Genomic DNA, 23,348 nt, shown 5'->3' with positions numbered 1-23,348 from the left:
CTCAGTGCATAAGAGTGGAGGATAGCAGGGTTAAAGGATCATCCCTTCCAAGTATCCTGCTCCCATGGTGCAATTGTGTTGGTGCTATGGGGAGTTACTTCATTTAGTCAGTGGGCTGATGCAGCCTGTGCAGAGCAGCTCCACAGCTCTTGGGAGAGGATACTTTCCTCCTCCTCTTCTCTGGGCTGTCTAGGGAGACACCCATAGTGCAACCCACTACTAACAGACATGGCCAGTGTGCTCATATGCTACTCTTTAAATATGAGGAATGGAAATGCACATCTTCATTGTGTATCCGCTCCCGCTCCTAATGAAATCGATAGATATTTCCCCACTACCGTAAATGAGGTTAAGGTACGAGAAGTGACCTCAAAAATGACATTTCAGTGTCTTAAATATATTCTCCCTTAGAGATTTTGTAGTTGAATTTGTTTGGTTCACAATTCAACATAACAGGCCTAATTATCTATTCCTATACTATCATGATTTATTTAGTTTCTTATACAATGCCCATCATTACACTTTACACTTTTTGATTGCCTCTTTGCTAGCCCTCACTTAACCCATGACCATTCAGGTTTCTGTTTGCAAAGAGAAAAGGAGTACTTGTGGCACCTTAGAGACTAACCAATTTATTTGAGCATGAAGTGAGCTGTAGCTCACGAAAGCTCATGCTCAAATAAATTGGTTAGTCTCTAAGGTGCCACAAGTACTCCTTTTCTTTTTGCGAATACAGACTAACACGGCTGTTACTCTGAAACCTGTTTGCAAAGAGTAATGTATGTAGCTGGCAGTTTCCTCAAGGAGAGATCAACTCCTGTTTGAAGTTTATTTGGAGTAACTCTAATCAAGTCAAAATTATCCAAATCAGAGACAAATTAGTGTAATTGAGAGATGAATCAGACATACAATTTTTTGGCCAGCTACACCTGGCATATGAAAATCAAGCTTCACTCTCTGATTTCTATATTATCATGATCAACAATAGTAGTTTTGGAATCTAAATCTAGGGACAGATTGTTAACCACATACTTCTACTGGTGATCAATTAATCACGCAGGTAATCCCACTGAAGTTATGCAAGCAACTCTTAACTGATGGGAGTAAAAGGTTCACAATCCGGCATTTAGCAAACAAGTTGGTTGGTGTTTCAGGAGGTAGAAGAGAATGCCACTCACTTTTCTCTAGCTGTCATGGCCCACACATAGCCTCAACATTCAAACCTGGGGCCAGATACTCAGCTGGTGTAAATCTGCATAACTTCCACACACACAATCATAGAACTGGAAGAGACCTCGAGAGGTCATCTAGTCCAGTCCCCTGCACTCATGGCAGGACTAAGTATTATCTAGACCAGGAATCACCAACCAGTATATAGCGAACAAGTAGTCCATTCTGGAGCCTCTGACAGTCGACTGTAATCTCTGGCCACTAAAAATCCAGTGGCACAGTGGGGCTAAGGCAGGCTCCGTGCCTGCCCCGGCCATGCACCGCTCCTGAAATCTGCCAGCATGTCCCTGTGGCCCCTGAGAGAGGAGTGGGGGTGGGGAGGAGGTCTCTGCACTCCACTCCTGCCTGTCTTCAGCTGAGATATAATGATTTAGATCAGCTGTAGATCTGTCCCTTGATTCTTTGGCCATGTCAAAGTTTTCCATTAAAATAAACTTCAAACAGGAGTTGATCTCCCCTTGAGGAAACTGTCAGCTACATGCATTACTTTTTGCAAACAGAAATCTGAGTGGTCATGTTGTGCCTGAACAAAATACCAGAATCAGTCCTGGACAGTCACCGACGAATTAGTTGAAATCTGCTAGAATATATTTTGTTTGGTTGGTGGTGGCTGTTGTTTGTTCACAATCTAATCTTTTATACCAAAGAGGCCATAAAAGCCATAGAACCTGAAGCAGGCAGTTAATCTACTCACACATATAGTAAATCTTCCACTAACAGCACTGCTGTTTTCTCTCTCACACTGAAGGATTGCTGTCTTCCTTCATAATACTGTTTAACTTAATGAATGCAAGTAAACACAATCAAGCTAAACTCATTCTCTGATACGTTAAAAAAAAATTATCCCAATCTGTCTTTCATACATTATTCATAATGATAATGTGCTCATTCAGAGGGAAGGACATTTTCCAAGTTCCCATTGCAGATACAGTAAGGCATGAGACACTGTGGAGACTGGAGTATTTGCAAGAGTTTACAGTATCTCTGGAGATATAGCCACATTTGTATCATTTCTGGTTGATTGCAGATCATATTCTATGTAAATCTAACTCAATTAAAATGAAATATATGTTTACATAAAATCATGGGTCAAAAAATTCTATCTTTCTATCTTAGGTACATAGTCACCACTGCCCCATTGAGTCCCCCACAATCTTTAAGTCTTAGGCTAGTGCTTTAACCACGGGACAATGTTTCCTGCACTACCCTAATTCTTTATTATTATTACCAACACTATTTCTACAGTCCTGTCTTGAGGCTCCAACCCAGTTGTCGTTTGGAACTATACAGTCATGTAACAAAAAGATGATCCCTGTCCCAAAGGGCTAACTCAGTACGTAGCTCCATCGAAATCAATGGAACTACTTGCAGAATACAGACAGGCCAACGGTCAAAACTTTTGAAGGTGTAGTAATGTTAGTCTTGGGTGTGATTTTTTTGCAGCATTTTTATTCTGGCCAAAGCCACAAGGTAGAAGCAGTTAAACCTGCAAAAAAAGTGCTTTCACCAGCATAGCTTTTTCCTCCTGGTACAAGCTGTGTCCATATAAGAAGAGTTTGCTGGTAAACCTATATAGCATTTAGGTACTAATGATTGTCAGTAAAGGTATCATAGTCTGTCTGCAAATGAGACCTATTTAGGCAGCAACATGGAAGGGTATATTGAAGTGGCTGATCTGATTTACAACTCGAGTACTCCAGTTTTACCGTGGTATAATTCTCTTGAAATAAAAATCAGATCCCCCAAAACACAGTATATGTATTTTTTCTAATTCTCCCCCCTTTAGAAGAATAACTATGAATCTGTGAATGGCTTTTTTATTATTGTTTGGTCTGTGATCACATTCACCACATAAGCATGTGACATCCTGCAATTACAACACATTACACTACACACAGCAAACACTGTCGTTCCTTTATTCTATGAATTTTTAACCAACACAGTTACATACTTCAATCAGTCATGCTAGCATAGAAATCGATTAATCTTTCCAGAAGCAACTAGCTAATTCCCAAGGTAACACACATTCATATGACACCCGCATTGTTTCTTCTCAGAAAAGCAGGATATGAACTTAAAAACAAATAAGCCATTACTGTCTCGGCGGAAGAAAAATGTTCTCACAAATCTTTTAAATCTAACAACTGATTATTGGGAAAGAAGTTAATGTCTGTTCCTTTACTGCTACCAAGATAAAAGGGTGATGAGCAAATTGGTTCATAAAATCCTAAAATCATAAAAATTTAAGAGGGAAAAGATGGTGCATATAGTTCAACATCTCTGCCAAAGTACAACTGTTCTCGATGGTATATTTTCCAGGGATATGACACCCAGTGAGCAACGTGTCATAGTCTGAACCGTTCAAATCATTTCAATATCCAACAAAAATATTATTGAACTTTGCAGATTTATAATTAAATAATCAGATTGAAACTCAAGATGTCCAACAGTAGTAAATGCTGTTGAAACAGACAAAAGATAAATTAGTAGAGTTCCCCCAATTGTAATTCAATGCAAAGAACTATGAACAATTGTCAGAAGAAAATGCTAAGGGAAACAAACAATTGGGGAATTTCTGTCTTATTTGTCTGTCTATATGTCTTGTCTGTCTAATTGTGCTCACCAGCTGTTAGCTGGTCCTGTCATTGCTCTTTCTTCAGATATGGATATTCACAACAAGCCTCAAACTGTTTCACTTCATTTAAACATTTATATGATTATAGCATATGAAGCAATCCTTGATTTAATTGTGTTGACTACTACAAGATTTATTACATTTAACATTGCAATTTTACCATAGTCTGCAGGGATCTTTAAGCAGCCACACTGTATTTCCTTGATATTGCTTGTCCTCATCTGAATTAATACATTCAGACTTTTAAGAAAATCACGTTCAAGAGTAAGAAATTAAACTTCAGAGTTACACATATAACTGGGGTTGTTCTGTTAGATATGGATTTTATTTGGCTCCTAAATATGATTTATCTCCTAATGTTAAAAGACAGAAAGAGCTTTTCGTCAAATCACTGAACTAGTAAATAATGTGACTCTTCTGGATTAAGACAGTATTGATAACCTGAGGTGTTCAAAAATTATAAAGTGTGCCCTCAAAAACTCATAAGATTGACTTAAAATGAATGAGACTTCCAAAATATATTTGGTGGGGTTTTTTTAATTTACCTTCCAGTTTTCAAGCTTTTGAGGCACACATTTTCAAGCTTCTCTCTATCATGAAGATTATAGCTTTTCATTACCATGAAGATTATAAATTCACTTATGACTCATGATTTATGTCATCCTATGGCTTGAGGCACAGGAGCTTTAAATAGAAAACAACAACAAATATTGCAAGACTCACAATTTAATAATAGATACATAGATTCTAAGACCAGAAGGTGCCATTGTGATCATCTAGCCTGAAGTCCTGTATAACACAGGCCATAGAACTTCCCCTAAATAATTCCTTGAGAATATCTTTTTTTTCCTTTTAAACCCTATCTTGATTTAAAAATGATCAGTGATGGAGAATCCACCACCACGCATAGTAAATTGTTCCAGTGGTTAATTACTCTGTTAAAAATGTATACCTTATTTCCAGTCTGAGAACAGCAACATTATTTACAATTAAATGGGGCTCAAACCCACAAAAATCACTGAATAATCTTCCTGAAACTAAAGAGAGTTAGAGGAACCCAGAGGGGTATTTCTAGCAGAAGACGCTTAAATCAAGGAAGGAGCCTGGAAGTCTCTTCAGAGATGGGTCCTGGATTTCAAATATACAAGGGTCATGATTAAGACAGCTTTGCTTGGTTACAGTGAGTATCCCTATGGTTTTCTCCTGAATATGGCAATGTCTGTCAACTCACAACTATAAAGATAGATCATGCTTTGGGTTCTACATGTCTTTTGACAGTCATTCAGCCTCACTGGCACTAATCAGCGATCTCTAGCCCAACACCACTGTTAAATCTCTTCAGTGACTCCTGCTAAAATATTGCATGACATTCAAGACTTTATTAGTCACTATAAAGCTGTTACTCACAAAGGACTGGTTTATCTTTCAGTCATTCTGTGTCCACCCCCAAGACATTCTCTCAGATAAGCAACTTCTTCTTAACCACATGATAAATGTAAGTCCCTCAGTAGCTGGGATTTAACCAGCTATGCTCCACATATGTGGATTCAAATGAGGTTCAAAATGCAGAATTCAGTTTTGTTTGCTTTTTATAATAGTTCCTGGGATTACTTTTTATTAATCCCCTTGCGAATACATGTGAAAAGTGTTGTGTCGATACATATTGCATTTTATTGTAAGTTGTGGTTTGTTGTGTATTCATTGAGATGGAAAGGAGACATAAAGAGACGAATGGCTCAAAGGATTGCACTGGGCTTTGGTGCCTTTCATATCTATGCCATTGGTTCAACTCTAGTCCAGACTGGTAGTGACTGAAAGTAATGACTGATAGTGAAATGTGCTGGTGGCTTCTGGCCAGTTCCTCAATTGTCACCACATTACTGGGAATGGACACCATTGTTTGCAATCTCAGCAGAGACGTCAAAGGTTAAATGGGAACATAGCATGAAATGCAGCATCCCACCCAAAAGAGGCATCAGCAGCAGAAAGCTGAGGCGCACTGGTTGAGGGAGTTGATGCTGAGGACTGTGATAAATAAAGGGCTTTTAATCTCCAGTTCTGTCAAGATGAACTTATAGATGTAGTCAACGTTGAATTATCTTGCAATGCAGAACTCCCTGACAGAGCTGCTTCAATAAAAGCTATGCTAGCAGGTCAGAAATGTTTACAGCATGTAGGGAATGGAGTAACTACGAGGAGAGGTTTAAATATTCAGTGAGCTGCAAAAACAGTTGTACCTTTACAGAATCTGATGGATTTGTAAAAGTGAACAAGTGATTCATACAAGCACCCACAATATCAGATGATTATTTCAACTTATCATAGGTATTCAAACTGAGCTGAACATTTTATAAGAAAGTTTTCTCATATTCTATTTCCTGGAAATTATATAAGCTACGCACCTTCCTCAGTTTTTCTTTTTTGTCTTGTTTTTCTAATGTGCTTATCTAAGTGGCAAAAACACAAGAGCAGCCTCTTTTGCAATATGTCACCAGATTTGATTCCCATTTGGCCAGAAAAAGGAAGAATAGACTCATAGAGTTTAAAGCCAGACAGGGCCACTAGATCATCTAGTCTGAGCTCCTGGATATCACAGGCCACCACTATCACCCTTCACCCGCACACTAAACCCAACAACCAAATAGAGGTAGTGTATGGAATGTATGTATGTAAGGGAATGAACAAGAAGAGAAATAAGTGTTGGTAACCTTTTCACTCTAAATTCTTACTTTATTCCAAATTGTTTACCTATTCCTAAGCATACAGTCATGACCCTAAGAAAATTATGATCCTCAAATGGGTATTTCCAGTTTTTGAGCTCAACATTTTCAGAAGTGGTGTTTAATTTTGAATGCCCCTAATTCTGTGTGCCAAATTGAAGATACCTTCAGCCTGACTGTCATAGTTCCCATTGCTGAGCTTTCATGGTGTGACATTTTGGGGATCATCCAGATCAGGAATGGGTTCTGTCACCACCTTCCCTGTAACCTTGGGGTGCATTAATACTGTGTTTCTGTGGCTCAGATCCCTGACACCCCTAGCCTGTCCACAAGCACAAGGTATCATCCTGGCTTCCACCAACCTAGTTATTCCTTGCAGGGTGACACAAACATCCCTTCTGGTCCTGAGTCTCCCCAAATCCATCCTTCCTGAGTTCTTCCCTACCAGACACTTGGACTTTTCTCCTCTGGTTCATCATTGCCAAAGTCGTGAAACCAGTCACCCAAATACCAGCTTACTCTGTCCCCTAACTCCACACAGTTTGCACAAAAGAGACCTGCTTGGGGTAAAAATAAATTTAATAGAAAAATCACAGATTCAAATATGAACTAGTAAGGGAAAGCAAGCATATACAAGTTACCCAGAAAATAAATATAATGACGAAACCTCAGGCTTTATATTTCCATATTAGATAAAATCCCTTTTCTAATACAAACTACCTATCGCCTTTGAACAATTTCCCAGTGGACCCCCAACCATAGGGGGATCCAGCAAGGCTAAAAATTTCAGTGCACACATTTGGGCTCGGGCTGGAGCCCAGGCTTGGAAATCTGACCAGGCCATGGGGATCTCAAAGCCCAGGCTACAGCCCAAGCCCAAATGTCTACATTGGAATTTTTAGCCCTATAGCCCAAGTCCGATGAGCCCTTATCAATTAACGCAGGCTGGGACACTCAGTGGCATGGGTTTTTTATTGCAGCGTAGACATACTCAAACATGCCTCATTCCAAGCCCTGGCCTATGGCCCTTCCTAGGATAATCACTACTTGTTGCATAGACTCTAATCAAACATTCTTTCATGTTTAGAATCTCATTTTGGGGCTATAAATGTGATGTTTAAAATGAGTAAAACTAAAAAAGTAATCTAAATATTAAAATGTAAATGCCTTATGTGTGTGAATTTCATGCATTCTCATCTTCCATGCCTCAAGGGCTGGCAATATTGACCAGAGTATAGGTTATTGAAATGGGACTCAGGAGACCTGTGTGCTTATCCTGGCTCTTCCACTTATTTGCTGTTTTATAACACATTGTGATCTGTGGATGACAAGCACTGTGATAATTATTATAAATTATTGGAAGGACAGTTGAGAAGGAAAAATCTTCCTTGTCCTGCTGATTTCACAATGGATCAGTTACCCAAGTCAATTAGCCAAATACATAGGTGCTGAGGTTTTCTTTTCCCCTGGGGTGCTCCATCCCCGGGCTGCCCTGAGGCCCCACCCCCCACTCCACCCCCTCTCCTGACACCTAAGAACCCTGTGAGGTATGTGGTAAGAGGTTCAGTTATTGGCAGGTTAACAAAAAACAGTTTTCCATAGGAGGAAAAAAGACTTTCTGCATATTCTGTGTAAAGCAATGTTCTTTAAAAAAGTCTTATAAACTGAGGATTATTTGTATTTCTTGGGTGCTATCATGATAGTTGACTGAAGCAGGTAACACAGTCCAAACTGGAATGATAGTAGAATGCAAACATAGGACCCAGGGGCTAGCCCTACACAAAGATCACATAGCAGTCAGAGAGACAAGGTCTCCTCATCTCCTTACATGGTTGCATTTGTGTGTTCCCATTGTGGCTTGGGTGCAAGGGGAAGAGAGCAGGGGCTGCACACCCAGCACTCCCTCCATGGGAAAGTGAACTGGTCGGGATGGAACCAAGACTACAGCCTCCTTATACACTGGACAGTGAAGCTGGCCATGTACAAGGAGGGAAGCACCTTTAAAAGGGAAGCAGTAACTTACTTCAGAGCACAGGAATAATTGTCTGTAAGTATGAATCACAATTCCATCCCAGTGCTCCTCCTTGGGTGTTGCTCCTACATGACATCTCATACTGAAACCTGAGCCTAAAAGCTTAAGCAAGCTCCAGATGAGAGAGGATCCTGAGGTATGATTTAAAAAGCAGTGCAGAGGGGTCTTGTTTGTTTAATTTTGTCTCATTTCTTGTTCCTTTCAGCTCATGGGAGGATTTTGATTAAAATACTTCTCTGAAGAAGGATGTTTTGAGGAGGGATCTGAATGAAGAGAGAAGTCTGTTTGGTGCATCATGATGCGTTTATTAAGTCATCATGATGTTAACTCATTCACAAAAGTCCAAATGAACTAAGGCTGAGCTATTTGAATTCTTTTTTAAAATACATTTGATTTCACAACATTTTGAATACACAGTATGTAGTAACTCATGTGTGCCTATAAACCAATTTATATCATATACGGCATGGCCTTGTTTGCACTCATGTTTAAGGAAACAGAATGTGCAGAGGCGGATGTGGAGTTTAGTCCTGATCACAATGATGATGTGCGATACTTTAAGACGACAAATGGTATTTAAGTGGCTTTGTGTTGATGAGTGGGAAAATATGCTTTACAAATATACGTATGTGTACACACTTGTTTCTTGTTTACTCTAATAACATTGCCTGTGTTGTGCTTATCATGGATCTCTGATGTACTTGGTTGCTTGGTATCGATGATGACCTAATAGAAAAGGATGTCAGTCACTAATCTCACAATGACTGTGTGGGCAGTAAGCCCTTTATGACATCTCGATGAGGACCATCAGTGCACTTTACATAAATGCAGATATGATTACTCAGGGCCCAATTCTCCCCACCTGTATTCCAACAAAGTAGCACCTTATTCTGCAAATAGTTTGAAAGGCTATACAAGGAAGGAGCCATCTTTCCATCCCCTTTCCCTTGCCTGGCATGCATAAGGGTCAGCCTGCAAGTGGGGAGCTCAAGATCATCAGAATAATAGAATCAGACACTTTGCGGTCAGAAGGGACCATTATGATCGCCTAGTGTGACTTCCTGCACAATGCAGGCCACAGAATCTCACCCACCCACTCCTGTTACAACCCCCTAACCTATGTCTGAACTACTGAAGTCCTCAAATCATGGTTAAAAGACTTCAAGGTGCAGAGAATCCTCCAGCAAGTGACCCATGCCCCACACTGCAGAGAAAGGTGAAAACCCCCAGGGCCTCTGCCAATGTGCCCTGGAGGAAAATTCCTTCCTGACCCCAAATATGGCGATCAGCTAAACCCTGAGCATGTGGGCAAGACTCACCAGCCAGACAACCAGAAAAGAATTCACTGTAGTAACTCAGATGCCACCCCATCTAACATCCCATTACAGGCCATTGGGCATATTTACTGCTCATAGTCAAAGATCAATTAATTCCCAAAATTAGGCTATCCCATCATACCATCCCCTCCATAAACTTATCAAGCTTAGATCTGCTACTTGGATGCTCTGCACTGAGAGCAACTTTCCCGAAGGAGAGTGGTAGTGGCTGAGATTAGGCAGAGCAATGGTTTCATCCTTTCTGAGAGTGAATCCTCATGCTGAGAAAAAGCTGCATGGCTCAAAGCGGTATAGCAGATTGTGCTCCCTCCTACAAACCAGGGCAATGAGGGAGCTCCAGGATGCTCATTCTGCCTCCAAATTACAAGTGTTCCCATCGGGGTGGTGCAGATCTGCAGTGCCACTTCCTGTGTATTTGGCCAGTTGAACTATATTTTTCAATCAAATTATACAGCAGACACATTTAAAATTATTCACTGAACTTTAGAAATACTATTTAGTAGACCTCCCTACTTGTAGAGCACTTTGTAATAGAGATATCAAGGTTGATATTAAGAAACCTTTCTACAAGCCTGTAGGACCCTCAATAAATCACAATTAACTCAAGTGATTAACACAAAACAAATTAACTAGATTTTAAAAAGTCACAATTAATCATGGTTTTAATTGCACTGTTAAACAATAATATAATACCAAGTTAAATTTGTTATAAATATTTCTGGATGTTTTTCTACATTTTCAAATATTGTTTCAAATAATGTTCTATTTGGAATGTTCCCCTTTAAAGCTTGCAGTAGTTGTACCTAATATGATATCTGAGTCACTGCTGAACTGTCTTTTCCTACTGGGAAACATGGCAAGGGAAGGAAGGAGCGAGAAGTAGAGTGGAAAGCAGTGCTTCCAAGACTTCACACTACCCTTCTTGGCCTAATGACAGTACAGCCCTGAAGGAGACTCTCACTCCATTATTGAAGAGGTGAATACAAACCTAATACTAGGTCAGACAGACGTAATTTTATTTATTCACTTCAGATGCAGAACAGATATTCACCTATCATCCACAGTGACCGTGAAGAAGGCAGGTTTCCAAGACAGCCACAGAGGGACTGGCCCTGTTATACAGCTAATGACAGAACTCAGAGAGCCCCCATTTTGGGCACCACAAATGGCAACCACACGCCTGAATCATGGAGGGTCAGAGATTCAAATCTAGACTAGGTAGTGATGAAGAGTTGTTAGCATCTGATACTACTAGCCAATCTTGAATTAGTTCAACATAAGCTTTCCTATTAAAAATAACAAAATACCATATTCTTCGTTAACTGACAAACACATTGACAGTCTCATCAGGGAGACCAAGGAATGAACGGGCATTAAGTCAGTGGAAGTCTTTCCAAGGACTTCAGCAATTGATTGATCAGGCTTTAACACTGACTTCTCCTCTAAAGATGGTCCCTGGATGAGAAATGAGGCACTTTGGTGGTTCTATGATTGGAATGTCCTATTGTGTCTGAACAGCTTCTCCGTGCCAAACCACCAGGTTGTGAGGAGGATTTCCCCCTGCCCCATCAACCCTTTTTTGATATCCTGCATAGAGCCTATTTAGTCTTGATTTGTGTGGAGCAGGAATATTTGTCCCTAAGGATTTAAAGTGATTTAATCTCATGTGCTGCAGTAAGGATTTACAAAGGAAGGTTTATTTATTAAGGTGGGGTTTAAAGCATTTTAGCCACAAGTAATGCCTAAAATCCTTACAGAGTTTAATCAGGAATTTTAGCCTTTTCTTCAAAAAGAAGGGAAATGCAAATTAAAAAAACCTTTGTTAATGTACTGTTCATTGTAAACTTTTTGAGGCAGGAACCATATGTCTGTGTTTGTCCAGCACAAAGCACAATGGGGCCTTCATGCTGAGTGTAGTCACTTTTGGCACTACCCAATAGAAGCCTTATTATGTTTTTTTTTCCTCCAGAACTGCAAAACATTGACTACTGATAACCTTCCTCCTTCCTACAACCACATCCCCTCCAAAAAATAGTGATTTCTGTTCCATCCCCCACAAAAAAGTAACCCCCCACCCAAAAAAAAGCACCCTGATTCTGGTCCACAATGCCCCAGTCAATGGGAATGAAAATCACAATTCAGGTGTTCATAGAGAAATGAATATGGTAGCCATGTATTCACCTGTTCATGTCTGGATTTTTAAACAGAATATTGTTTTGTTCTGTTTTTCATAAACCCAGCGGAGAAGCGTTATCTTTCGTCCGAAACATTCTCTTCTTCCCTCCTTTTCTGTCACTCTTAAAACATCACCATCCTCTCCATCACTCAGACCCATAACTTAGGGTTTTATTTTTGATTCCTCCCTCTCCATATTCCCAGAGATCCAGGTCATTTCCAAACCTGCCACTTCTTCCTTCTGAACATCTCCAAGATACATCCTTTTGTCTCCATCCCCACAGGCAGACCTCTCATTTGAAGCATTGTTATAATCCTCCTTGATTGCTGTAATGTCCTGCTCTCTGGCCTCACAAACACACACATTTCCTCACTTCAGTCCATACAAAATGCTGTTGCTAACCTCATGTTCCTTGCCCACAGGTCTGATCATGTAATTCCCCCACCCCCCCGAATCCATTCATTGGCTTCCTGTTCAATAAAGTATCAAAATGTAGGCTTCTTGTCACCAAATACAAAGCTCTGCATAATGCTTCCCTTCTCAAATAACCTCCATTCCTTCTTCCTTGCAGCCTTCTATGCATGTCACAGTCTCCCCAGGTTCATCCGCAAGTAGGGTGACCAGATGTCCCTACTTATATATATAGGGACAGTCCCGATATTTGGAGCTTTTTTTATATGGGCTTCTCTTACTCCTCACCTGCATCCCAATTTTTGCTATCTGGTCACCCTATCCGCAAAGCCCTTACTTTGTATACATTTAAGTCTCTCTTAAAAACTCACTACTGCTGTCTGCAAGTTGACTTGTATATACACTATCTGTTGTATTTCCTGTTCCCCTGACCTCTGCCTACTTGTTAGTCTTTAGATTGTGAGCTCCTTAAAGCAGGGACTATCCTTCTTAACTCTTTGGAAAGCACATTCTATAAATAAATAATAAATAATAATAATTAATAATAGCAGTGGCCATTGGAAAGATCCACTGGTAAACTGTGCTGTTGACCTTGACAGTCAACGTGGTGTGACATGCACCTAAGCCCCCCTTTTCCCCACAACCCTAGTGTTGTCTTATAATAGTGCTGCCACCCTGCCCTTCAGGATACCTCTCCCCACTCAAACTAGCCTTTCCCTGCACATAGAATCAGATTCAACTGGGCATTGCTGCAAGTTCTGAGCCTACAAGTGGTACACCTCCAACACCATCACCATCATATGCAGGTGGCTACTGACTACCAGCTGGTGGCCATACTACTTCTCACCATTTTTGTAGAACAGGGGAACACCAGGTTGTGTCAGAGTTGGAGAGGGACAAAAGAGAACAAGGTGGAGAGATAGAACTATGACTACATTTAATAGAGAGATGTAATAAGTGTGTCAAAGGGAGAGTGAGAGCTAAGGAGGGAAAGGAAAAGGAAGGTGAGAAGAGAATGAACAATTGCATCCCACCAGCACCAACATCTCCTCCAGACCCAGATACCTTTTTTCCCCTCCCTTTTGTTGCACTGCTTCTGCAAGTTACCATGTACAGGAAGGGATCTGGACCTTTATCATTTCTTTCTTTTTGGAAGATAGCACCTTTTTTTCTAAAGAGCTGCTGAAAATGAATTACCCCTCTTTTTTCATGATGGGAAACCACAAAAAATGGAAATAACTTATGTTTACTTTGACTTACACACTTACTTGGACACATCTCTTGTCAGATGTGTGTAGCACAGTGAATCAGGGCCCTAAAATACAACAGTAAGTGTTTATTATAAAATGTTGTTTGCTTCTTAATGAGGTGTTCTTATATATATAACCCTCCATTAATTATGCTCTCTCTCTCTCATTGTTTGCAAGATTTTATAAGGAACATTTTGCTAAAGAATCAGTCAACTGGAAATGCAATTTAGTAGTTAATCCTCAATCTGCCAGGGTGCACAGACATCCGTTTATTTCTGAAGATATCCTGATGCAGATTAACAAAAGCCTTATATGACCAGAACATGCTATTTATATTACAAAAATATAACATTGAATCATTATTGAGGAAAAAATTCATGTTCTGAGTTTCTACTGATTCCTAAGAAACACTGCACTATTTCAGAGGGGTTATTTAGAGTAAGCATGAGATACCCTTTAAAATGTGTTTCTCTACATAGGTTTATAGTAACATAGATATTTCTTCTGTAAAGCATGGAAAGTTCATAAAGGTTAAGATGATAAATGGCTCAGTGAATTGCCAGCCTTTCAACTCAAGGATTTGTGCTGAAGTCCAAGATGAGGTCCAATAAAAAAAAATCACAACTTCATACAAGATTAGCAATTTCATACGAACAGGCCTAAGGTAAACATAAAAAATATATCTTCCCCCTCCAATATTCATTTCAAATGTTCCCAATTCTCTTTGTCTTTCTTAAGGGGTTTCTTCTCCCTTCCATGTGTCCTTAGTTTCATATTTTCCACAGATTATATATAAAACATATAAAATATAAAACAGATTATAATGCCTTATTTAAAAGTGATATTTACTTTTCTTAGGTAAAGGCCAGATTTTCACAGTTAGGTATGTACTTTCATTTGGACATGCCTAACTTATGTCCCAATAGCCACTGTATATATGCCTTCAAAACACCTAAGTGGCTATGTACATATGGAAATATCAAATTTGCGCATACAAGCATTGGCTATTTACTCATATATATAATTTACTTATTTTGATATAAAAAGGTTCCTATTTCAAGTTCTATTCACCTTTGCCATCCCTTTGAAAATACACATCACACAACAGAAACAATTACAACAGAGACTCCTATAAAACCTCAGGTAAGTGTGATAATCACCTATGTTTTTGTAAGGTTGGTTAATTTCTATTATGCTTCTCCTATCACTGCCTTATTTGATTTGATCTTGAGAAATTGACAAGTCTGTTTATTTATTTGGTACATTTTTAAAAGATAGTCAAGGGTGCCCAGATACTCTCTTCTTATGCTTTCTAAAAAAAACAAACAAATAAATAAATGATCACTGATACATGATGATCCATCTTCTATTTTTACCATACTCCCAAGTTATAGGCTCTAGCGACAAATGGTTTACAACCTACCAACACCACCTCTGTTTTCTTTGTTTACTTTCTCCACCAGTTAGAACACGATTGTGTCCTTGAGCAGAAATCTTTCAAAATGGCCCCAAATGATTTTTTTTCCTGTATTATTTATATTTCCAGAATTGGTCAAAAGAATGGTAGGCTTTATATAGCTAGCTAATCACTCTCCCCTCAAAGGAAAAGATTTTTCTTACTGATTTAGTATCTTACTGCTTACTGTAGTGTTCTGAAAAGTCAACAATATTATTTTCTCATTTTCAAAGAAGACAGAGCTTCCAGCTTCTGGCTAATTGTATTTTGATTTGAACAATAAATCTGAGGCAAGTTATTTTTGGACATCATTGGTGAAATCCTGGGCCTACTGACAAGGCTCCTATTCACTTCAGTGGAGCCAGAAGTTCACCTAAATGAGTAATTAAGTTTAGAGGGTTTTAAAATTGGTGTAACTTACACCGTCTGACACCACCAATGTACATGTTACCCCCAATTTAGACCCCCCCCCCGGACTTACTTAAACTCCATTATATTTAGTTTGTTACTTGTGTCATGATACAGCAAAAAATGGAATCTCATGCTGAACATTAAGCATGTAATTAATCCCATTGACTTCAAAATCTGTTCCATTAACTTTAAAATTGTGTGTGTGATTCTAAATGTGTCTAAGGACTGATCCACTTATAGTATGGAAGCATACACTTAACTTTATATATATATATAACTCATTAACTTATAGTTAAGAATATAATAAACAATAAACAATTAATAATATTTATCTCTTATATAGTCATATTCAAAGAATTTTATAAAGGAGGTCAGTATCATTATCCCCATTTTACATATGGGGAACTTGAAGTACTGAGAGGGGAAAGTGGCCCAATTGCACCCAGCATGTCAGTGGCAGAACTAGGAATATAATCCAGGTTTCCTGAGTTCCAGTGCTTTGCTGGAACAGGTTCTTAGTTACATTTAGATTCACATGCACAACTTGTAATTTATTGCTCCAGTTCACACCTTATATCACATCTGAATTTGTAGCAGTGAATCTGACATGCTGTAACTCACGTGCCAAGGGGCCAGAACAAAGAAGCACAGTAAGAAAAACAAGTTACAGAGTGTTTTTGGAAGTATCTTATCTTACAACTTCTTGTGCATTCTTCTGGGTTTTCAGCATATAAATTACAAGAACTTAGACTCTTATATCCCGCCTCCCCTCAGCAAGTGGATGTAATTAGATCTAAGGAAATATAAATAAGTATAAGGGAGCAATTTTATACTACTTTACAAATCACTTCTGAATTTGAGCCCATGAGCACAAATCCTATTCCCTGGAAAGTCATTGGGAGGTTTCCTATTAATTTCTTTGGGGATAAGACTGGACCTGTTTGAATATCTTTCTTTATTAACATCACATATTGTTCACAGTCCATATTTCACAGGTTTCAGAGTAGCAGCCGTGTTAGTCTGTATTCGCAAAAAGGAGGACTTGTGGCACCTTAGAGACTAACAAATTTGAGCATAAGCTTTCGTGAGCTACAGCTCACTTCAGATGCATATTTGCAACTTTCACTCAAAGAATGCAAGTTCTGCACTTTAGTGGAGAAATTCTCTCATCTCCAGAGGCAAAACAAGACATATGCATTGCTTAAGTCCCATTTAAGACCTACTTTGTTAGCAAAAGTGGAATTTAAGTAGATGATAGGCACTAGGCTGGCCTTCTGTCCAGAGTGAATGTGCCAAATCATTTCCCTGACCTAGAAACTGAGAACTTTCTACAATGAGTGAAAGAAAGAAAGGAAGATTTAAGTATAAGTTTAAAAAAAAAGCTTGAGGAAAATGCTTTGTCCAATGTAATGTATTATGATTACATATTTTCATCCATCTATAGTGTATCTTAATGTTATTTCCATGTTCCCATTTATGAAAACATCTCTAGCTAAAAGAAATTATACTATATTGTCCAAATTCTCCTCTGTTATACCTGTGATATCCCACTGACTTCAATGGATATAGCACCAGTGTGAGGAGAGAACTGGGTCCATGGTATCCATTTCAGATTTTCAGTCACCCAGTGGATAAGGATGTCCAGTTCTTGTTAGAAATTAATGGGAACTGAGCAATCAGTTCCCACTATCTGTGTTCAAAGGAACTGGTAATGTAATAAATGTCCATAAAATATGCTGCACTGTCTAGTCTACCTGACATGAAAATTGAATGATCTTAAATAATGCCCAGGTGAACAATTTTATATATTTATTTTCAAATCGCAACTCCACACTCCTTCATCGTCCATCCTGCTAGGAATGGCTACTCAGGCACTCGCTACTGCCACTCTCACTTTTGACCATGGACTGTTGGTCGGTCTGGAGCAGCTGTTGTGTAAGAATTCTGGGGGCATCTCCAGAGACCTATGATCACTCTCTATTTTGTGAGACAGTGGTTCTTACTACAGGGAGAGAGCAGAGAAATTCAGATTGCAGTAGACTCTAGTTAATGTGTTAAATAATGTTTACTAAAGGAATAATTGGACAGTTAAATACAAACTCTTATTGCTTTAATACAGAGCACAATACACTGTCTATCGCCATAATACCTGTGCACATAGGTAGAGATATGAAATGGTAGCAATATGAAACAAAAGCAAAGAAATAAAGCCCAAGGAGTGCATATATAGTACTCTAGTTGATGTGCTACATGTCCTCCTCTGTGACCAATCTGCAGAAGATATGAGTTTATTACAGCCCTATCTTTAGCTTAAGCTGTATCAGCTCTGGAGGCCACCAGCCCTTGTTTGCTGGACACGGAGGCATAAGAGGGGGCTTGTCTAACATTTAATTGCTGTGGGACTCACACACTTGGGATGAGCTTTCTATGCCCAGAAGTATGTGAATTCCTACCTTTAACCATTCCACTGAGAACCCTCTTCTATCCACTGAATGCAAGTCTGAGAATTGTGTGGAAGAATATCTCTGTATGTCTTAACTGCTGGGATGGAGTATAAGCAGAAAAGGGACCAAAGTATCACAGATCCCTCTACACCAGAATCAACAGCTAAAAATGAATCCAGAAACAAGCTGGAAGGTTGTGGAGCCTGTGGCTCACAGATGTAATATGAACCATATAAGAAACATCACCTAATAAGAACAATAAAAAGGGTAGATTTGTTTATATTCTACTATACTGGAAATTCTGTTTGTTGCTGTGTAAAAATCAAAGATCACACTTTTCTTTTTTATTAACACTTCTTCCCTCTCAGAGTTTGAGAGATTAAGGCTCTCTGAAAGACTTTCCGGCATCACTTTACATTTTCACCAATGTAATTTGGAGTACACTAAAACAATTTAGCTTGAAAGTTATGGACAAGTAATGTAGTTGCTAAAGTGGAAGTTACTAAAAGGGCTTATCTGGTTTCTCAAATACCTTATACACTTGCCAACAGGAGACTACAGTCTTTCCATGGGCCATCTATAATCTTTTAAGATATGAAGTTACTGATAATGGGATCCTGGTGGGACTTTCACCTCCCTATTAATGTTTCAAATCCAGCTCATGTCAGGCTGTTTGGTGGTCTAAGTTTGATAAATAGAGGCTGTTCCTATTCATCTGGTAACCCCATCACAAACTATCACCATAATTGACGCAAACTACAACCCTTGCCAGAAGCTTCAGCAGAAGGGCCAAGGAAGAATGGGCATGAAGAGCTAAACAACACTTGAATTCAGGCATGCTAAGTCACTGTCCCCGAACTCTAGAATACTTGTTGGATGGGGAAGCTCACACTTACTCTCCCTGTGCTGTACCAACTCTGGACAGTCAGAACCCTAAGTTCACAATAATCTAAACAATTATAATACTAAAAAGCTACATTGTTTAACAAAAAAAAAATCAATTCAATTTTCCTGTAGCCATTTACAACATGAAATTTCTTACACTGCAGTTTTCTATGTTAGTAAGATTCATCCTGTGCCTTGTCATGGGGCCATAGCTGGATATCCTGCTCCTGCTGAGTAGCACCTTACTCCATGAATGATCCCATTGACTTCAGTAGGACCTTTAATTAATAAAGTGCTCATTGGTATTGGTGAGAGTATCAGAATCTAATACATAATCAGAACAGCTCTGTGAATACTGCAAAACCAAAGTTCAGCAATATTTACTCAGTTTCTGAATGACTGTTCAGTTCCACAATAGTCACACCCATTTTTACTTGCTATATACTCACATTTCATGTGTTTTGGTTTATATTAATGTTTGAGAAACATGTTCATATGAATATCCATATTCACATGTGAACAAGAGTATTTCTGTACCAACGCATGATGAATATTTGTTGTTCATTATTTGCTACTAAGCATTTGTTATTTTCCTGCTTTAACCATCCAGATACAGAGCAGAAATATTACCATGTAATGAGGCGAGCAATCTGACACCACAAATAAAAAAAAGTGACTAGTCAAAGTCCAGCATTTCACAAACGACCAATACTCTGAGATTTGTTCACATGAACAATTTCTACAACAACTAAGAATAGTGAAAATTCAAAAGCTGCTCATGAACAATATGCAAACAGAATAGGGTCTAAATTAGTGAGCAAACTTATTCACAGACAATAGCTTCAGTAATTCGATATACATTGGCTTGTAGTTGCATGTGCAAGGAGTTTAATTAAATGTTTGTGCTCATCACTATGGTGTCTCTCTGGAACAAATATGTAATTATTGTAGGAACATCAAATATGTCATCATTTGTTAATCCATTTAACTTTTTAGAGCTACAGTCAGTTAATTTTGGTGACCATAGCATTTCTATTTGGCATCAAGTATAGGCATTTTTAAAAATTTACAAAAACAAATATTTTAATGCACAAATTTGATATGAAATATGAACACTGAGCCTGATTCTTGTCTCACTTTCCAGTAGTGAAAGTAACTCTACTTAAGTCAATGGTGTTCCACTCCTGTGAAACAGGTGTACATGAGAGGACAAGCTGAATATGAAATACAGATATGAATGTCATGAAACTGTATACAAGCATATCTTAACACATTAGTGTGTAGGGTAATAAGAATGTGCTTTATAGAAGTGCAGAAAAAAAATCTAAACTAATAGATGTTGTGAAACTGTAGTGGTAAAGTAGTCCAGTGTTGTAACATAACAATTGTTTTGAGACAATGAATGAACTCCTGGTCCCACTGAAGTCAATGGGAATTTCATCCAATAACTTTAACTTACTTTATTATTCTAAAAGTCTCTCTTAAACCTTTCAAATGCCCACAAAGTGCAACAAGTGAAATTTCAATTCACACAAGTTGTTTTATGCAGCTATTTGCATTCATAGTAAGAAATACCCTCCTGAGAATTTTTTAAGCTATATTTTCTGTGTACTTAATTATTTTGGGCCAGATCCTGCAAATACTTACTTATTTAACTTTACATTTCCACTGAAGTCATGTGCTTTACATTCAGAACTTATTTAAATTCTTAGCTGAACTGAGATATAATCTCCAAGTGGTTCATAACAACAGCTACATAAAGCAATGACAGACAAAAAAAAGTCCCATGAGTTATTAATGTCACTAGAGTCTCATACAAATACTTAGACACATCTTATTAGGAATAACTGGTACTCAGGACTATGTCTCCACGTACTTTCAAGACTAATGTTTTAATATGAACATTGTCTCCACAATAGAAGTAAAGAACTTTCTTAAATTTTATTTAGAATTAAAGTTACTCTTTTATGCTGACAGAGTTTAATGAAGTGATTAATACCTTTATTTTTCAAATACTAATGTAATAAAATATCAAAGTTAAGATGACTCTGTTATTTACTCTCTAGAATATGAGATCAGGGAGGGGAAGGGACTATTGAATACCAACTGGTTATTAGCAAAACACAGCACTTTTTGATGGGTCTTCAGATGTAATTTTAAATCATGAATTCACATCTCAAAGAGTTTTATTTATTCTTTTAAAAGTTCATTAGGAAATTCATCTCCGAGAATATGGATTCAGAAAATCCACCAGCAAGAGCAAAGGAATGGGGAAAAGGGAGTTAAAACAAATTTTCTGGTTTTATTTTACTTGAAGAAAGATAACATAGTCTGGAACCCTGTGTGTATGTAAACTGTGCACATTTTCCAGTAAAGAAGAAGAAAGACACACATGGAAGGATATAAACAGAGACATGGTCACCTCAAAAGAAGGCTTCAACATTTATTCAGGGTGTTTTTAATTTTAAATGCTGTAAAGGTTCATTTTCATTGCTTTATTCATGGTAATAGTAAAGCATTCCTTAAGAAATCAAAGAGACATTACACATCCTTACAAATAAACAAAATGATTTTCCTCATGGGCTTATGGTGCTTCACATCACTATTACATCTTTGCTCTATTTCTAGTTATTTTACTTTCCATCTGGGATTGTGTGAAGCTCAGTCTTACAACAAAGATTTTTTGTTTGTTTGTTTTCCTACACAGAGAAAACCAATGGCTTTTCAGGCCCATGATTGGCGATATACTTTGCAATGCCATGATACTTTGTCACCTAACCTGTTAAATGAGCAGTCCACAGTTTTCACAAGAATGCCTGGTTCAGCATAATGCTTTGCAATGCAGCAATACTGAACCCCCCGCCCCTTATATCCTCTCTATACACACACTCCCTCTTTTCCTTCTATTACTAAGATATTTGTTTTCTATTTCCATTTATGTATGCAACAGACACACACAGCAAGCATAGGTCTTCTGTACTGTACACGTCAGTATCTATGTGTGAGGAATACACCGGTTATCATGCCAGTGTAAACATTTGCCTAACATGAGTGACTATATGGATAACATACACCCTGATACTACATCCCACTGCTGACTGCCTCGGCTTCAAATACCATCAATAACAGAAATACAGATCTGTCCTGGCTTCCTCAAGCCAGCGAGATTTGCATACGAAAGTGGATCTCTGTCCTTGGTCCTGATTCCTTGCACTGGTTTTGTTACCTTGGTACTGAAGAAATGTAAATACAGGGTCTTGGAGACATACAAGCCCAAGCACAGCCATGATGTGACTGCTTAGGAGGAAGCAAGGATGAATACAGTGACAATCTGCCCACAAAACACAGCTATATTATAACTCCATGCACTGTAGCAAACCTTAAACCAAAGAGAAAAGGCTTCCTGAACGTGGCATCAAATTCCACAGAAAAATCAGGCATGTACCACCCTTCACTTAGCCTCCCCATTCCTCTCGATGCAAGAATTGTAAAGCCAATAAAACACAGCAAGATCCTAGCAGCAAAGGAGATCGATGGAGTCAATGCTACTCTCTAAACCTTCAGCATTCACACAATAGCTCTGTGCATTTGAAAACAGTATCTTCGTCCTCCCCCCACACACACACACACACAAACACACACACAACCCTCAGCAAACAAGCAGAAAAGCACATCTTACCACTGGATGAGGGAGAGAAGCATAAGTGCCCACACCATCATTTTGAGCGAAAATGCAGGATTCGAGCTTCCCCGGCTTGTTGGATTTGGAGGACACATCTCTCTTTTTCTCCCCCCCCTTTCCTCTTGGTTGCAGATGGATCCGTCCCTTTCCTTCTTTATTTTTATTTTGTTGGTGGTTTCCACCCCACCCCCCCTACGAGGTCCCGTCAGTGGGATGATACATTGCACCCAGCTGCAGGAATTAATATTCAGAGGGGGCAGAAATTAGACCTGCCCAAGCCTTTTGCAGCTACAATATAAAAAAGTCAGTTTAGACAGCTTCCAAATCTAGAGAAATAATATAACTGGGAGGAAAAGGATGGGAGAGAGGGAGAACATACACAACACAAGCAGGCAAGGTAAGGAGAAGCACACTCACACACAAGCACATACTCACACAGACACCGGTACACAGACAACACAATCCATCAGCACAGGAGAAAGGGAAAGGAGGGGGGGCAAAAGGGGGGGGGGAAGAATAAAGCAATGGAGCTTCTGCCTGAATGCAGATTAACTCTGAGGTCAAAGTGGAAATGATGCACACTGCTGCAGCACAGATTAACACATGCGTGGTGTCAGCCGAGGTGCTTTTTAACCTTTGATTACACATATGCAGGCAGCCCGGGTTTTCATTCTGGAGG

The 23,348-nt window shown here is 38.8% G+C and overlaps 1 protein-coding gene across 1 annotated transcript in view; it reads right to left on the bottom strand.

The window, feature by feature from the left end:
- Positions 1 to 22,764, bottom strand: part of GABRG2 (gamma-aminobutyric acid type A receptor subunit gamma2) — a 95,856-nt gene extending 73,092 nt beyond the window's left edge. The window contains exon 1 of the mRNA XM_077823899.1: positions 22,667 to 22,764. Within this exon, the coding sequence (XP_077680025.1) occupies positions 22,667 to 22,764 (98 nt within the window). The remainder of the gene's footprint in view (positions 1 to 22,666) is intronic.
- Positions 22,765 to 23,348: the final 584 nt, after the last annotated feature.

Source organism: Eretmochelys imbricata, chromosome 8 (genome assembly GCF_965152235.1).
Source record: "Eretmochelys imbricata isolate rEreImb1 chromosome 8, rEreImb1.hap1, whole genome shotgun sequence".
Taxonomy (NCBI): domain Eukaryota; kingdom Metazoa; phylum Chordata; order Testudines; family Cheloniidae; genus Eretmochelys; species Eretmochelys imbricata.
This window is presented reverse-complemented; position numbering and strand designations above follow the sequence as displayed.